Genomic DNA, 13,325 nt, shown 5'->3' with positions numbered 1-13,325 from the left:
TTAGATAGAACTTCATTTATCCCACAGCGGGGAAATTTTCTTATCACTGTGGGATAAATAAAGTTCTATCTAATCTAATTTAAGGGTCGTTGTGAGGATAAGCAGTTCAGAAAATGGATGGATGGATGGATGGATGGACGGACGGACGGACGGATGGATGGATGGATGGATGGATGGATGGATGGATGGATGGATGGATGGATGGATGGATGGATGGATGGATGGAAGGATGGATGGATGGATGGATGGATGGAAGGAAAGAAGGAAGGAAGGATGGATGGATGGATGGATGGATGGATGGATGGATGGATGGATGGATGGATGGATGGATGGATGGATGGATGGATGGATGGATGGATGGATGATGGGTGGGTGGATGGATGAGTGGATGGATGGGTGGGTGGATGGATGGATGGATTCTTGTACATAGCATGTCCAATCTCTGAAAAACCCGACCTCAAGAATTCTTAAACATAAATTACTTTTTCCTCAACTATATCTGACTTACAGGTAAAATTCATCTCTTGTTACTAAAAAATTTTTTTCGACATTATTTGTGCAAAACTGAATAAAAACGGCACGACGTGTCCCATGAATGTCACATGACAAGATGCATGATTTAACGAGAGGCCAGCCCATGAAGGTGTCACGTGAGTTCAGGTCACTATATATCCGAGGCAAAGGAGTTATGAGTGAGCTATGAGTTATGTTTTTTTTAGCATTATTTTAATTATTTCAATTTGTTCAAATGACATTGATTATTGTAAAAGAGGCCCAGGCACGCCCTCGACCCTTAGATTAGATTAGATAGAACTTCATTTATCCCACAGCGGGGAAATTTTCTTAGCACTGTGGGATAAATAAAGTTCTATCTAATCTAATTTAAGGGTCGTTGTGAGGATAAGCAGTTCAGAAAATGGATGGATGGATGGATGGACGGACGGATGGATGGATGGATGGATGGATGGATGGATGGATGGATGGATGGATGGAAGGATGGATGGATGGATGGATGGAAGGAAAGAAGGAAGGATGGATGGATGGATGGATGGATGGATGGATGGATGGATGGATGGATGGATGGATGGATGGATGGATGGATGGATGATGGGTGGGTGGATGGATGAGTGGATGGATGGGTGGGTGGATGGATGGATGGATTCTTGTACATAGCATGTCCAATCTCTGAAAAACCCAACCTCAAGAATTCTTAAACATAAATTACTTTTTCCTCAACTATATCTGACTTACAGGTAAAATTCATCTCTTGTCACTAAAAAAATAACACATTTTTTCGACATTATTTGTGCAAAACTGAATAAAAACGGCACGACGTGTCCCATGAATGTCACATGACAGGATGCATGATTTAACGAGAGGCCAGCCCATGAAGGTGTCACGTGAGTTCAGGTCACTATATATCCGAGGCAAAGGAGGGGTCGCCATCCTCATCGTCATCATCATCATCATCTTCTGCTTCGTCACTTGGGGCGGGACTAGCGAGCAGCAAGGAGCGACGCAACTTCTTCAAAACTTCAACGCTTCGACCTGTTTGTCCTTGGTCCACGAAATTTACACACCTCCAAAGGTAGGCTATAAAAATATGAATAAAGTTACACCTCCCTGCGAGGGTTTCCTGCTAAATATGTTGTTTTCCGATTTTACATGAACGCCACGCCATAATCTTGCCAATTTGTTAAAAAGCTTCCAAGTTGTTGTTAAACACGTACGACTCGCTCCGTTCCACACGTCGTCGACTAATTGACACGGCAAACTTTAGAAGAAATTCAATAAGGCTACTAACTGGCTTGATTCGATGTAATTTAGACGCTGGACAAAGCTTGCTTTGTCCTCGTCGGCATTGGTGGTAGTAGTTAACGGTTCGAGGCAGAACTGAATTCCTCCCCCGCCAGGCGAGGTTCTGCTCGGGTCACTTTGCTTGAATGTCAAGGGTCCATCTAGAGTTGAGCTATTATTAGTAACTTAAAAACTTTTGTTAAAGCGAGTTTTTTTTTTAAATTGATCTGTAGATCTTACTTGATTTTATCCAAACTAATATGTTCTGTCAGCACGGTTGGGGAAATGACTCAGATGTTCCTCTCATTTGGGAAGCAGCTGCTGCTAACGTACTTTTTTTTTTCTCACACACTTTTAGCATCAGAGGGGAAATAAATGAAAAATGATTTGTTTTCTGCCTTCCTTGTTGATCCAGGAAGCCGATCCTCTTCAACCATGACTCTCGAGGGCGGAATGAAATGCGTCAAGTACTTGCTCTTCTTCTTCAACTTCATCTTCTGGGTGAGTCTCTGCTGTTTTCCACTAACTACAGCTCGGGAATGAAAAAAGGAAACTGGAGTTGTTCCCATTTTCCATCATGTGAAATCGATCCCGCGCGCGTAATTTACAGTTTGGATTGATGGATTAAAATATAAAAAACAAACCCCCTAAATTGCACTGAACAAACCGTTAGGATAATTGAAACAAAAAACACTTTGGCTGGTGTCTTTGGACAAGTGTTAAATAAATCTGTATAATTTCTTTATACATGATATTGCTAGCATTGACTCCAATGTCACTAGGGATTGGCATTAATTAATATTACTAGTTTTAACTGTATTGCTTATCCGTCCTTGTCTTGTAACTAAAACATTAATGTGAAATAAAAAAAAAGAAGAACAAATCACGATGACACTTTTAAACATTATATAAACAAATATTTAGTGTAAGAAAACTTGAATAGAGCAGACAGTCCGCGACATGCTCTTGGATTGCAAAAAGCACTTCACCTTTGCCATTTCCCCTAATCTCGTGACAATTGTTCTTACCAATGCAAATTTATTGTAGTTTGTGCAAATACCAAATTCCGCATTATGACAGCAGCTGTCGATTTGAGATGTGACGTAACTGTGCAGAGTTATCAATTATTACATTTTGGTATGAAAGTCTATGAAACACTAACTGGTTAAGCATGTGGTGAGACAATTTGGGCGGGCTCTTTGCTTTTTTGCATTTGGCAAACTATTGGATAATAACAATGTATCGGTAGATACTTCAAATCATGTTTTTTTCATTGTATCATTTTTTTCTGTAGCCGTATATTTCTTTATCAAAAGGAAACAGGAGGGTTCATGTGAAAAACACTTGATCATTGTGGTGACTGCAAGAGAGCAGGAAGTTTCATAGAGCATAAAAATAATATCATTGTAGCTTTTTAAAAATGTGTGAACAACATAGAACAAACAGTTTTATTAGTCTAGTAAATAAATCAGCGCACTTATTTTGGTCTTGTGATTCAGAAAAGCCTCTTTTGCTTTGTGTATAAGATGAAATCACCATGAACATACACTAGCGCCTGACTGACCAGCTGTCTCCAAAAAGTGTGACAAATGATAAAAAAAAATTGGGCTCACAATTCATGCTGTGAGTTCATCTGAAAATATGTGTGTGTGTGTGTGTGTGTGTGTGTGTGTTAAGCTCTTTACAGCAAGTGCAGATGATGGAATGCGAATCTTATGACCAGATTGTAAAGTTCGCAACAGTGTCATGTGACTTTTTTTTTCTTTTTCCTCCAACTACTTAAAGTTCAATTGTTGTTTGACAGAAAAGAGGAAGATGTCGGTGACAAAGAAGATTTTATTCTCTTTACATAGTTACACAATTATATTGTTTGAGGTAAAAACAATTCTCAAATTGCGTAACATGTAAAGTAGTAAATTCTCATGTTATTTCAGTCAGTTTGTCTGAAAAAATAAAGTAACATTACAATTAAGTAGTATGTATGTTTTTTGAGAAAGAAATCTTATGAGAATTTTGCATTTTTATTAGCAATTACTAGTAACTTTTCAAGAATAAAATTTTAATCGAAATATTTAGAATAAAGCTGTACAAAAAAAAAATCATAGTAAGAAAATAAATTACCATTTTTTGTCAGGAAAAAAAAACTTCTATTAAGAAGAGAAAGTCCTCTTTCTGTGATAAACTAATTCTTTTGTCACCAATCAAGGTAGATATTTCATAAGAAAATGTGATCTTCACATTTTTAGAATGCAGAAGAATTACTGTTATGATATAGATATATGTATATTAAAACATTTCTTCCAAGAACAATTTTAAAAATGGGTATACACAGTTGTATAATGAAGTGAAGTGTTTTTTTTTTAAATGCAATCAAAATAGTCTTATGTTGGAAAAAATGTGTTCATATGATCAACAAGACAAATATGAAGAAAAAGTGTAAATGTAATATTTAAGATAATAACATTGTAATGCTGTTCAAATAGTGGGTGGGGCGGGTGCGGTGCGATGCCAGGGGAGGAATGTTGCATCTTTTCGTGGCCCTGCCCCTAAAGTTTACGGAGACTCAGGGAATGTCTTGGTGCGCATGAACACGCCTTTCGGGGTTAAGATGAGAGGCGATGGGTGGTATTGGGATCGAGATTTACGCCCACCACTCCATGGAGAAAACTCAAATCCATGCTGTTTTTCAAGCAAGGGCTCAACATGCGGCCACCCCTCGCGCTGCACCTCGTTGTCATGGTAACGAAATCCTTTTGCTCTGTTGCTCCAGTGGGCAGAGCAATGACGTTCTTGGGTGAGTTAGGGCTACCCCCACAAAACAGCTTCATTTGAGCAAAGTGCACTAAATTCTTCATGCTTGTCATATTTTAACAAAAGCATGTCAGACATATTAGAACAACTGTTTTAAATGATTCTATGCCTTGAAAAAAGTGGTTGAGATTTGAAGTGGACATTTAGTTGCAATGATCCATACACAGTAATACATCATGTCAGAGAATGAAATTATGAATGTGTTGTACATATTTCAACTTTGCGTAAACTCCTCATCCAAATTTTATGCAAGTTGTCATATGCGGTTGATGTGCTTGCTGCTGTTTGCCTGTTCTGTTGGCTCCTTTGTTTTCCCGAAGCACCCATTAGCTGCCTGTTTGACTCGAGTTCAAATATTTACACTGCTAGCGAGCTACTCGGCAAAACGACATGGCCTCTGACATACGCAGGCTTGGCGAGTAACGGAATACAAGTACCGTATTTAGAATACAAAAACAATTTAGTCTAGACGTAACCAGAAAGTTGGAGATGTTGCAGGGCGCGACCCATGACATGGAGAAATGTAATTGATTTTCACTTTGCTGCATGGGAACATGCTCTTGGATATTTATCATGTCACCATTGTCATGTTTGCAACATTTATGAGTTCGGGTTGGTGCATCTTGGTCGTAATCGTTTATCTCCACCTCTCTCTGGTACAATAGGTAGTAGAGCAGTAGTTTCTTGAGTTGCTTCTCACTGTCTAAAAAAACTGACTTTCACATTTGTTTCCGTGACACACTTTGAATAACAAATGCTGAATAGAGGAATATTTGCCCAAGTCAGGTGGTTGTCTGAGGTTTTATTTTTTATTTACCCTCATTTACATAATTCCATATGTAATATTTTGTTCTTGTGATGTTTTTTGTAGGTTGTCTCTATTATTAATATTGTCATTATTATTATTTTTAATAAAATGTGTAGCTACAAAGTCAAATTGGTATCGAAATCTAAATGTAACAGCCCCAAGTATCACTTTACGGTGCTCCTGCCCAAAAAAAACTGCACGGACTGGTATAACAGACAGACGTTAGTTCCTCTCAGGGTTGAACTCATGGTGAAGGGAAAAAAAAAACCGCGTAGCAGTGCGTTTAAAATCTAGACTGAATTTCACAGTTTGACTTCTCGAGTGTTCAATTTACTGCTTGTGGTTATGCTGAATGAAATATCGCAAAGTGACAAATTAATAACTGCTTTGAGATACAACATTCCTAGTATATAGTATTTGACTTGCGAACACCAACTTGAAATACAAGGCCTATGTGGTGGCAGTGTACTCTTTTCAATTCACTTGACAATAAGTAGCAGTTTAGCAAACAGTTCATTCAAAAAGAGGCTTCAAACTGTTTTTGGGCTACTCCCAGTTCAAGTTTATTCTAAAGCTACAATGTCGTGCAGCAGAGGCCAGTCAGGTTTTTGGACATCATTCTTTTCTCCCACAGTATTTGTGCGATAGTTACCTACTTTTAAAACTAAGTTTAAAATTCAGCTTTTTCCATATTATAAATATTTCCCTCATTTCTTTTATGGTCTCGTACACCCTTTAGGATACTTTTCAGCATGAACCGATTTCCCAGCATCAAGTGAGGCAATTCCAATTGATTCAACATTTTCCCGTCACAATGTGTGTGAAAGATCTTATGAGTTGAGCACTGACGCACGAGTGTCTGACTATGTACACTGGGAGAAGTGGCGACCGCAGACTATTGCAACTTCCTTCCATCTGTTTGGTATCCTTTTGCTAACTCATCACGCCCGACTAATGTGCGATTAGCAAAGTACTCGTGTGTAACAGGGCAAGTGAGAAATTCTGTCAAAACAGTAAATACACAGAGGAATCAAAGTATGCCATTTGTCCTGAACCCCTGTGCTGCCTTTTATTTACAGTTATGTGGCCTGGCAATGATTGTGGTGGGAGTCCTGGTTCAGGTGTCCTTACATCAAACCGTTAAGATCAGTGACGTGTCGGCTTCAGGAGCGCCCATCGTCATCATCGCCGTCGGTGTGATCATTTTCTTCATCTCCTTCTTCGGCTGCTGCGGCGCCTGGAAGGAGAACTACTGCATGGTCACCTTGGTAACTTTGCTGGATATTTAGCATTTAGCACCAAATGCCAAAAACTCTCTAGTGGTGTTTCATTGTTTTGTTTTTCATGTTTTTATTTCTCTCCTTTTAGTTTTCCATCCTTCTGTCATTGGTCATCCTTGTTCAGATTGCGGCAGCGATCACCGGTTACATCTTCAGAAACAAAGTGAGCCAGTTTGCCCACTCTGTTTAGATATATATTGAAGGTTCTTTCCAAATCTAAAAATGAAAATGTGTCTTTATGCAACAATATTGCTAAAGAAATCATGGAGTTGAGCAAGAATGCATTGTGTGAAAGCCGGCTACCTTGAGCAAGCAAACCTGGCTGGCTATTGAACATTCATTTCAACTCTTAAGTGAAGCCCAGCGAGACAATTTATCAGTTGTTATTTTGTCTTTGTTACTTCATTTCATCCAGCAGGAATTTACCCATTACTAGGCCGGTGAGGAAACAAAGTTACTCAGGTTATCTTATCCCCAGATGACCATTGACTGGATTTAAAATTGCAAGTCTGTCAAAATGTTATTTTCCTAGGCTTCATTTTAAGCAAGTTGGAATGAGTTTTTACCTGACCTATACTAGCGCAATGCAACATTGTATGAAAAAAACAAATGCCTTTTTAAAGTGGCATTTTGTCTCCCAACAAAGGTGTCTGATGTAGTCCAGGACAGTCTGGCGGATATGATCAAAAGTTACAGCAACAGCTCGGCTGAAGTCAAAGCCAGCGTGGACGGTCTTCAGACGGACGTGAGTGGCATTTATTGATTTAAACACTGACTCCACCCTGACACAGCAGCGCCGCATCCTGGGTTGTTGCCGCTGAATTGTTTACCTGCCTGCACATCGTTCATCGATGAGCTCCTTCGTGCTTTCAGTTGAAATGCTGCGGCATCAACGGCTCCTCCGACTGGCGAAACTTCCAGCCCGACGGCAACTCTGTGCCCGACTCGTGCTGTGTGAACATGTCTGCTAATTGTGGCATTGGCACCATGATGGACCCTGCTAAAGTGCACCAAGAGGTAAAGGTCAAAAGTAACAATTGGAGTATTCTTTGCATATAAATAATTATTTAATAAATGTATATGAATATTTTCAGATGCTGGAAATTAGTCAAATAATCCGGTAAATGTTTTTAAAATAGTTTTATTAGGGTTAGGTGATGTGCATGTTTTTTTTCCCATCCCACCCAAATGTGGTAATTTCACAATGTACAAAGCAACTTTTTCTCCATGACGTCCTCTCCCCACTCTCCATGTACTCTAGCTTCCTCCGATATTCTAAAAACATTTAACAGAATAATAGTTTCGTGTTGAGCTAAAGAAGCCCTGATTTCACACAATTATTGACTAAATCGAAATGATGCAAGTGCCGTTGCTTACCTGTTCAGCAACAGTACACAACTGGAACATGTTAATTTTGAGTGGGTGTGGGTATCTGTACTGTAGTAAAAAGCCATGCAAGCACATGAGCCTCTACCACTAGGCTATGATATACTACATTCATTAGACATTTTTTGACCATGTTCCATTTGAATCAACATGCCCATGAGGCGCTTTGTAGTCAAGCAAATACAGTAGAGTACTGCCTAACCTTTCTCTCTGATTTCCCTGAAGGGTTGTCGCAACGCACTTGAGGCGTTACTGAAGAAAAATATCCTGTGGGTGATCATTGCCGCTCTTGTTCTGGCTTTCATTGAGGTACGTATTCTATGAAGCAGGGGTGTTCAAACGTCAGCTCAGAAGCCTTTTCTATTATAGATCCTGTGCATAATATGCATGCCCCGCCCCCCCCCAAAAAAAGATCCCAAATCGAGGGGGGCATTATATGCAGAGGCCAAACCTCAGACTTAAAACTTGAGGCGGAATAAAATAGTAATAAAAGTAAAATTCGATACACAAGTAGCTCAATAAATATTTTCTACCCAACATAAGCGTGATGTGTGAAGTTAGTAGATGAGAGCGTGGAATAGGATTGAAGTCCCCAATGACCAGTGATGTGGCGCTAGATGGTAAAATTGGAATCTCCAATTGCTCTACGCACATCTTTACCTTGAGGACGTGATTAAACTGCTTGCATCCTTTCCTTTTTGGATGTGGCCTTTGGAAGAAAACGTTTGGACATCTGGGATGCAAAGCGAAGAATGATTTCTGAAAGGAACACATCAACAATGGAAATGCAAACATTGACTCATAACTAGTCGAAATGCAAACATTGACTCATCACGTGCTGCACATCCTGTTGCCGGGCGGCGTTTGAAAAGCCGGGCATGTTCAAATGATTGTCTGGTCTTTTCCCTTGTAGGTGATGGGCGTCGTGCTTGCCTGCGTGTTGATGCGAGGCATTCGGAGTGGCTATGAAGTCATGTGAGTGACTCATGTGGAAGATCGCTCACTTTGCGGGGGCTTCACTTTCCTTTTTGTAGTGCCCAGAACAATCTTGCAGCCCTTTTAGTGGTTACATGTTGCATACGTAGGCATGCAACATCCATCCGACAACACTGTCCACTATTTCTTGATGCTTGTGATTTTGAATATATATGCTGTTATGTTAGAATTTGTGAAGTTTTATTTTTAAAGCTCGTTGGTTCCTGGTTTGTTTTTATTAAAGAACCTTTCCATCCAAATTGGTTTGAAGAGTAAACATTTATTTCTTGGGGGATGCACTCTTTGCAATATGGCACAGCAACACATCACTGAACAAGAGTAAATGATAGAACAAAATAATGCCGACAATGTATTTGAAATGTAAGCAGTCAGTTATCGCCAAAGGCACAGTAATTAGATAAAGACTTGTTTCTAAATTTTAATAAGTAAACTCTAAATTGCCATAACCCAACAGTTTGCTTCACTGCAGGCCAAACAGCGGTTACATTTTTACCACAACCATATAACAAATCTGTATTTTATTTTTTTGGTCTGCATTTGATCCAATAGCATTCTTTTTACAATTATATTTTGCTAGCTTTCACTTTTAATACAAATGTTTAAAAAAAGAAAATGCACACTGAGGTAAAACAAGAAAATGCAACACATGCTGACAATTGCAAACGGAATGTTTCTTAACAATATCCAACTTAAATTTATGACGTTTCACCTTTAATTTAAGTAAACTGAGTTTTTGATGTCATGAAATCAGTGATGCGTTTCCAGTGATAGGCTGAGTGAAGTGTGTAAACTGCCCTCCAGTCAGACCGACGCTTAACACTGAGATACTGCAGTGCATACGATGTGGGAGGTTTCAAGTGAGCTCAGCAATTTTAGATTTTTTTTTTTTTTTTTTTTAAATCTCTTAATCATGCCATCAAACAATGTTTTGAAATCAGTTTCCCTATCAAGAAAGCAACAAATGCTGTCAACTGGTGAGAAGTCCCTCAAAGCAGTGGGACTGTGCGGGTTCCCATTAGGTACGGCTAATCCCATTCGGGAAGTTGGCGGAGAGGAACACGAGACAGTGCAAAAGGAGCGATACATCCGACTCTAGGGAGCAAAAAGATGACAAGATAACATTTAAAAAAACTTACAAATGTTGGGAGCCGTTTGAGCAAAACATGAAAAAAAGAAAATACATTATGGGGGTTGTTACCTTTGAGTGAGGAGGAGATCTGAAGCCATTGGTACAACCACTCTCTACACTGGTTGACAGCGAGACGATCCGAGTTGAGTCCCCTCAAGTAGCAGGCCTGAAAGCGAAAGAAAGCCCGACTGTCCGTAGCGGCTCTTCAAATGTGGCACAGGTGGCCTGGCCCAAGGTCAAGGGTCGCACCTGTCTGACTTCAGAGTCGCTGAGCTGGTGCGGGCCCAGCTTGTTGAGGGCTCGGTCCAGATGGAGCAGCTCCAAGGCATGACTGGACAGCCGTCGGCCAATCAGGAAGCCGGGGAGGCGACGTGTCAAGAAGAGCAGGGAGCTTATGTTTCTCTAAAAATATGTTGAGAAAGCACATACAATTTTGTTATTCCACTCGAGGAGCAGAATGCAAGTGTGAGAGGGAGGTCGAGCTTTACACATTAAGCCGCATTTACAAACCGAATTCATTAGACAATACAAACAAAATGTAACGGAAAAATTGGATGACTTGGGCTACGACAAAGGAAGCGAAAACAAACACTGGGATTATCCACTTGCATTTCAAGAACCACCAATAAAAGACTGCGGTGAGTTTGACATTTTATTTAGTTTTTTTAATTTCTGTGCTGTTAGGAAAATTAAGTGGTACTTTTGCTTTTTGAGTTTTCTTCTCGAGGGAGACAAAACTTTTACCAACCTTATGAGCCACACTCATCTTGCTCATGCCAAGCGGAGTCCCCGAGAACAGGCTCCGCACTGCAAGGATTTCGGACACTTTCGGGTTTGCTCCATTTTGCACCTGAAATTGAATAAAAATTTTTTTTTAAAAAAAGTATGTTTTGCTTTTAACTTTTCCGACTGCTGCAAGACACACAAAAGGATATAGAGTGCGCAATTGTTTTGGGGGGGAGAGAATACTTGCAGAAAACCCGCACAGGCACGGGGAGAACATTGGATATCAGATATTTCAAGTTATGGGTTGTTGTGTACAGATTTTTTTAGGGGGAAAACTACCATACCTGTGAGCACAGAATGTCGAGGCGACTCTTCAGCTGCGAATCTTTGACCTTGCCGCTGGCACGCTGGAGACCTTGCAGGATGGGTCGGTGCTGACACGCCCTGAACGAATGATACAACTGGCGAAACTCTACCTGCTGCTTCGGAGTCCAGAAATGCGGGATCAGCACCTGGCGGGGGAAAAGGTACCTGGATTGGGACGGCGGATACAATCATTCATTCAGCCAAATATTTGAAGGGCTTTCTGTCACTTGGGAGTGGGACTCACATCAAGACGAAAACCAGGTAGTTGGCAAAGGGAGGAATGGAAATCAACACCAGTGGGATGCCTTTCAACATGTTTCGGCGAAACTGCGACACACATTACGGTCATGATGGTGGCACTTTTTTGAGAAGCAACTGCTTGAATGTGCTCACCTGTCTGAGTTTCTCCATCTCCCTGTAGGATAAATTTTGGAACTTGACTCCGTTTCTTGACATCTTTGTTTTGATCATGCTAACGTCTCGGGCATCTCGGAAAAGAAGTTTGAATCCTTCATTGGGAGGATAAAAAGAATTGAATTAGGGTACACAATGGATTGGTTGCCACCCAATCGCAGGTCACATATAAACAAACAACTCATCACATTCATACCTGCAAACAATTTATTCCAGATTTTTTTTTTTACTCTGGCTAAAACACGGAATAACTATGATGTGCAACGTCATTCATATGAAACCCTCAAAAACAGCTAATCTACATCAAACCATTTATTCCAGATTTATTTTACTCTGGCTAAAACACGGAATAACTATGATGTGCAGCTTCATTCATATGAAACCCTCAAAACCAGTTAATCTACATCAACTGCACACACTCCTAGTTGTTCAAACATTAAGTTAAATGTTGGATAAGCATTACATTATGAAAAAGACACAACAAATATCCAGACTGGTTTGGAGCCACATTGCAAAAATAATGTAAATGTGATTCCTTGATTTTTGTCACTTGGTTAAGTCTTGAAACGTAAATGACTAGTGCATGTGACTTAATCTAACCTTTGGCCTTTTGACCTCACCTTCTGTAAAAGTGTGGTAGAGCAGATAGAAGCGTGGGAATCGCCTTTTGAGGAACCCCTCATATTTGGTGTTGACCCACTGCAACCTGGACGTCACATAGCGACCAAGCCCTCGTCGGACTTCAGTCGTTGAGTAATGTCTACATAATAATTCAAGATGGGGAACAAATAATAAGTAGTGCAACAATACTTGGGAATACTCCATGCACAGCATTACAAAAAGAAATCCTCTTGTTCAAATTATTTAATAATAACAGAAATAATAATATGAGTATTAAATAGGGAATTGCTGCAGGATGTCAAACTCTGCACTGTCAGGTCGGAAATGTCGGTTAACAGACAGTCAAAACAAAAAAGCACATCATGTGATGACAACATCCATGAACGTTCAATATTTTAAAACCAACCTGAACTGGTGACACACACAAGGGCCGTACAGTCCATTGGCAATTTGGTTTGTCCTGACGCTCCAGAGTCGAATCAAAGACAAATTGTTGGCGAGCATTGAACAGGACAGCGCCATATCTGTATCGCTTCGTTACCGTAATGACGGAAATGCACAATAACAACAGCCACAAAGCATGCGCGCTTCCCGTAAATTATCTTATCAATATCGCTCCATAATATTGTATTAAACGTGTTCTTTCATATGTTTGTATTTTAGTTACATCAGTCAATCGTCCTTGCTTGCAACTATTTTGTTTTTTAATATTTCCGCGATTGCGATTTTGAGCCACACCTAAAATTGCGTCTGACTCACTTTTTCTGTCCAAATAGACCTGCCGTACTAAAGTTTTCCACGGGCTATACTGCGCATGCGTGATCTGGCCTACGGCACGCGTACTAAGGCAAAAAAGACCGCTTTAATTTATTAATGCGGTTCCATGCTCGCAAACATCGTATTTAGTAAAAACATATATTTCCACTGACAAAAGGTATTGCAAGCATTTGTCACTGTTACTTTTGAGTTTTTTTTATGGCTATCGTACATA

General features: G+C 40.0%; 3 protein-coding genes across 3 annotated transcripts in view; 2 read left to right on the top strand and 1 right to left on the bottom strand.

The window, feature by feature from the left end:
• Positions 1-1,424: 1,424 nt before the first annotated feature.
• On the top strand, positions 1,425-9,317 carry cd63 (CD63 molecule). The gene is made up of 8 exons (XM_088398442.1): positions 1,425-1,588; positions 2,213-2,298; positions 6,496-6,684; positions 6,785-6,859; positions 7,343-7,441; positions 7,570-7,713; positions 8,308-8,391; positions 8,996-9,317. The coding sequence occupies exons 2-8, from the start codon at positions 2,233-2,235 to the stop codon at positions 9,059-9,061; spliced, it is 723 nt and encodes a 240-aa protein (XP_088254568.1). The 5' UTR covers positions 1,425-1,588; positions 2,213-2,232; the 3' UTR covers positions 9,062-9,317.
• Positions 9,318-13,123, bottom strand: letmd1 (LETM1 domain containing 1). The gene is made up of 9 exons (XM_088398431.1): positions 12,741-13,123; positions 12,334-12,473; positions 11,693-11,808; positions 11,544-11,626; positions 11,278-11,464; positions 10,956-11,057; positions 10,457-10,609; positions 10,277-10,373; positions 9,318-10,170 (listed from the first exon to the last, which is right to left on the bottom strand). Exons 1-9 carry the CDS (start codon positions 12,854-12,856, stop codon positions 10,094-10,096), a joined length of 1,071 nt encoding a protein of 356 aa, XP_088254557.1. The 5' UTR covers positions 12,857-13,123; the 3' UTR covers positions 9,318-10,093.
• Positions 13,122-13,325, top strand: part of nol4la (nucleolar protein 4-like a) — a 54,021-nt gene continuing 53,817 nt past the window's right edge. Inside the window, exon 1 of the mRNA XM_088398419.1 lies at positions 13,122-13,268. The gene's annotated coding sequence lies outside the window, so the exon portion shown is untranslated. The remainder of the gene's footprint in view (positions 13,269-13,325) is intronic.

This window comes from Syngnathus floridae, chromosome 2 (genome assembly GCF_059516105.1).
Source record: "Syngnathus floridae isolate MCC-2025c chromosome 2, RoL_Sflo_1.0, whole genome shotgun sequence".
NCBI lineage: Eukaryota > Metazoa > Chordata > Actinopteri > Syngnathiformes > Syngnathidae > Syngnathus > Syngnathus floridae.
This window is presented reverse-complemented; position numbering and strand designations above follow the sequence as displayed.

Bases quoted from the DNA above. Each gene is read 5' to 3' on its own strand.
- cd63 (XM_088398442.1), top strand. From the start codon at position 2,233: ATGACTCTCGAGGGCGGAATGAAATGCGTCAAGTACTTGCTCTTCTTC. The intron at 2,299-6,495 runs GTGAGTCTCTGC...TTTTATTTACAG, and splicing joins TCTTCAACTTCATCTTCTGG to TTATGTGGCCTGGCAATGAT. The intron at 6,860-7,342 runs GTGAGCCAGTTT...CTCCCAACAAAG, and splicing joins GTTACATCTTCAGAAACAAA to GTGTCTGATGTAGTCCAGGA.
- letmd1 (XM_088398431.1), bottom strand. From the start codon at position 12,856: ATGGCGCTGTCCTGTTCAATGCTCGCCAACAATTTGTCTTTGATTCGA. The intron at 11,627-11,692 runs GTGAGCACATTC...TGTGTGTCGCAG, and splicing joins AGATGGAGAAACTCAGACAG to TTTCGCCGAAACATGTTGAA. The intron at 10,374-10,456 runs GTGCGACCCTTG...TTTCGCTTTCAG, and splicing joins GCGACTCTGAAGTCAGACAG to GCCTGCTACTTGAGGGGACT.